This window comes from Vicia villosa, unplaced genomic scaffold (genome assembly GCF_029867415.1).
Source record: "Vicia villosa cultivar HV-30 ecotype Madison, WI unplaced genomic scaffold, Vvil1.0 scaffold8, whole genome shotgun sequence".
Taxonomy (NCBI): domain Eukaryota; kingdom Viridiplantae; phylum Streptophyta; class Magnoliopsida; order Fabales; family Fabaceae; genus Vicia; species Vicia villosa.
Window position 1 is genome coordinate 2,717,839 of NW_026706811.1, and position 4,104 is coordinate 2,721,942.

At 30.2% G+C, this 4,104-nt stretch overlaps 1 protein-coding gene across 1 annotated transcript; it reads right to left on the bottom strand.

Annotated features, from left to right (window-relative positions):
- Positions 1 to 934: 934 nt before the first annotated feature.
- Positions 935 to 2,238, bottom strand: LOC131643265 (uncharacterized). The gene is made up of 6 exons (XM_058913437.1): positions 2,043 to 2,238; positions 1,771 to 1,947; positions 1,571 to 1,675; positions 1,384 to 1,450; positions 1,212 to 1,307; positions 935 to 1,115 (listed from the first exon to the last, which is right to left on the bottom strand). Exons 2-6 carry the CDS (start codon positions 1,893 to 1,895, stop codon positions 1,023 to 1,025), a joined length of 486 nt encoding a protein of 161 aa, XP_058769420.1. The 5' UTR covers positions 1,896 to 1,947; positions 2,043 to 2,238; the 3' UTR covers positions 935 to 1,022.
- Between the last annotated feature and the right edge of the window lie 1,866 nt (positions 2,239 to 4,104).

Here is a 4,104-nt window from a genome sequence, read left to right on the forward strand (position 1 = left end):
CAAAAGTGCATTTAAGCCTAAAATGTATTATGGTTTTCAAAAAGAATATTGTGATATATTATGTTGTTGATATTGGTAAAGTAATATTAGGCGAGGTAAACCAAATGGGTGAAATTCGTATACTTTGGTGACATTAATCTTGTCGCTACAAATAATATTCTAAAATGTAAATCTAAGTACATCTCCATCTAGAAATCCATTTTGATTAAGAAAATGACTCCAACCTTCAGAAATCTATCATATAAGAAAATTTGATGTTTTTGAAATGACCTAACACTAGTGCAGAAAATAGTTTTTACATCGGGCGAAAAAGACTTTTTACATCGGTTCTAGGCCCGATGTAAAGACAGACGATATAATAAGTCTGAGACATTTTACATCGGGCCAGAGCCCGATGTGAAAATTATCATACCACATCGGTTGAGCTCATAGGTCTGATGTGAAAAACACTGAAATTTTTTATAAAAAAAAAATACGCAACCTTTTATATCGGTTTTTAATCGTGGCCGATGTAATAGAGTGCTTTTACATCGATTTAGGGAATAGGTCTGATGTGAAAAATATTGAAATTCTTTATTTAAAAAACATAAGCCACATTTTACATCGGATATAACGCTGGACCGGTGTAATAGAGTGCTTTTTACATCCGTTTTAACAAAGCCCGATGTAAAATGTTTTCTGTTTTTTACAACATAATGGCTGTTTTTTCTATTTTTCTGTTTTAACCTGTAATTTTTTCTGTACCTAATTTTCAATATAAGATTCGTATACCACACAGACCAAAGAGGTCGCTATATATTTTTTACTCACAGCACACAGACCAAATATCTAAGATGCATATATATATTCTAGAATACACAAGTGTTCAAAGAGACCGCTATATATAATCTAGAATACACAAGTGTTCAAAATGATAAGAAAGGTTTACGCACGGTTTTCTACTACAAGATAATTATCTCAAAGAAACATAAAGTCCTTTCGCGCACTTGAAAAACCAACACGCATCCACGAGAAACATAAAGTTATCCTTTATATAACTCAAAGAAACATTTTGCCCAACGGAGTCGTAAATCATACAAATCTTCTTGTGTCAATTCTGTAGGATCATTAAATACCTACAATACGTAAATAACAATATAGAGTTATTCTTTGAAAATTCACATTAAGTTGCAAAATGCAAAGTAAATAACAAATTAGAGTTATTTTATTACCTGAATCCAAGATTCAGTTATATTGGCAGAGACAATATCCAACATATTTTTCATCACATAGTATCCACAATCATTAGTGTTATGTTGTTTCCTTGTCTACAAAATGAAAGACATAGTTAATGAATAATTATCATAAAATTAAATATAGAATTATAATCTACATCACACTTACATTGGGCTTAAGCCATGTAATAGCCTTTTTTCTATTGCCATTTGAAATTTGATGAACCTCAAAAGCACTGATTCAAATAAAAATCCATATCCAGCCACATAAAATATGAAATTACTTTTGTAACAAGTTATGTATATATATGATATATACTATATTATAACAAAATTCACATAAAAGATAAACTTACGTTGAAATAATTTTCTTCGTGTTTTTATCAATATCCCAATTAAGTGAACAAAAGAAGACCATAGTATTCTCTCTTGGACACAAGACAAATAATTGCCAATGTTGTCTGTACATGTGTTGTGTATGGAAATACAAAAGTCAAATAAAATATCTATGTTATCAAAATTAAAAAATAGAAAACAGAATTTTATAAAAACTTACCCATGAACAAGTGGTAGTAAGTAGCAAACTTTGTTTTGCGACATCAACTTATCTTGTACGTATTGCCTAACATCTACTAAAGATATTGGCACATCATCATAATACATACACCTACCAGGGTCCATAATTCCATACACTTCTGATGTGGAATTATCAATACATAGACGATGAATATACCTGAATAATTTTAAAATAAACATTAGATTCAAAGTGATGGAAGATATAACCTATTGAAAGTAATAAAAGAAGAAAATGTAGGGTGACTATCTTACTAAGCTTTGGTTCTTTATTTGCACAACGAACACATGGACAGAAAAAAAACGTAGGGTGACTATGTTCAGCATTACTTTTAGGAGGCGGAAGATCTTTTTTAGCATTAATTTCAGCAAACTCTAGAAATTCCATCACTCCATGTTCGTACTCATCACTTAATCGATTAGCTTTCATCCAACTAAGATCCATACCTACAACGTAAACTTAAGAACAACTCAAACATTAGTGAAATTTGTATGAACTCATTTTGTAATATATATATATATATATATATATATATATATATATATATATATATATATATATATATATATATATATATATATATATATATATATATATATATATATATATATATATATATATATATATATATATATATATATATATATATATATATATATATATATATATATATATATATATATATATATATATATATATATAATTGTTATAGCATATGTTATGAGGGACAACACTTTAGCCTCACTAAAGTAGTCTTTTAATTAATATTTAGAATCAATTCTAAGTATAGTTTTTATATAATATCAAATAATTATTATAGCATATGTTATGAGGGACAACACTTTAGGCTCACAGTAGTCTTTTAATGAATACTTAGAAAAACTCCAATTCATTTACAAAATATTCAATAAAGAAAAAAAAACTCCACTTTACTGTTTCCATTGCACTCCAACCACTTTATTTCATATAATTCTGCTACGTTAAATGAACGACATCTACACAAACTCATTAATCTATTGATGTCTCAAGTTATAACTCATGGCAGATTTTGAAAAATTAAACTTGAAAGTGCAAATGACCCATGATTAAATTTTTTATTTTTTATTTTAAATTGACATTAAAATCATGCAAAATTTAAACATCCTTTTTTTTCGAAAGGTCTTGCTTATAATCCAAACTAATATACACAGTATACTAAAATTTGAAAGATTTACAAAATATCTCCTTGTGCATTGCGCAGATTCTATCCTAGTAGAACATTATAGGAGCAATGATAATGTTCATACTACCATGACATATCAGCCCCAAAGAAACGTTGGTAATCATCCTTAAGACATAAAATACAATTACTTCTTCGTTTATATTACTTCTTCGTTTACTACTGTTGTTAATATGTAGAACAATGCAACCATATTGAAATGAATGAAAAATACTAGTGAAAACAGAAACCAGTGAACTAGTGAAAACATTAGCAATTCTAAGCTTTCCATTTATTTACTAGTAACACCAGAATTTACCAATACTCACCCTAAACAAAATGATATGAATCCACTCAATTTTCAATCCTCCAAACGAATCTCCTCTCTGAATTTACCAATACACACCCTATAACACTTAATTTCAGATTCTAAAGTTAAACCCTAAAAAACTCAAATTCAAATTACAGAACAAGCAAACATGGCTTCAAGTAAATAGCATGGGGGAAACGCTTCGCATATACACAGAAACAAGGCTATGACAAGAAAACAAAAAAATAAAGAAGAAATACCTTGCCGGAGCTTAATTAGGTTTTCAGAATCCAGTGACTCTATGCAGTTTCCAACATTATGGGTGGACGGCGTGGTCGACCGTTAATAGAGGTTCGGCGCCGCGGTCAAAGGAGAAGAACAGAGGAAGGCGAATGGTTGTCGGCGACGAAGGAGAATAACAGAGGAAGGCAAGTTGGTTGTCGGTGACGGAGGAGAAGAACGGAGGAAGTGAGATGGTTTCGGGGGTTCGGCGCCGCACTCGAAGAAGAAGAAGAAATTAAAAGATTTGTTGCACTGAAGTAAAGATAGGGTTTTTGGAAGAATTTCATTTAACTTTTCCCATCGGTTGGATGTTGGACAGATGTAAAGGCCCAATGGCCATTAGCTTTTCCATCGGTTGAATATTGGACCGATATAAAGGTCCACTTTCCCATCGGTTAATATATAAAACCGATGTAAAAGCCATTATAAACGAATTTGGTTTTAATTACAATTCTGCCACCGCCTTTTTTTTTTAAAATTTTCTTTATTTCTCCCATCGGTTAATATTTATAACCGATGTAAAATC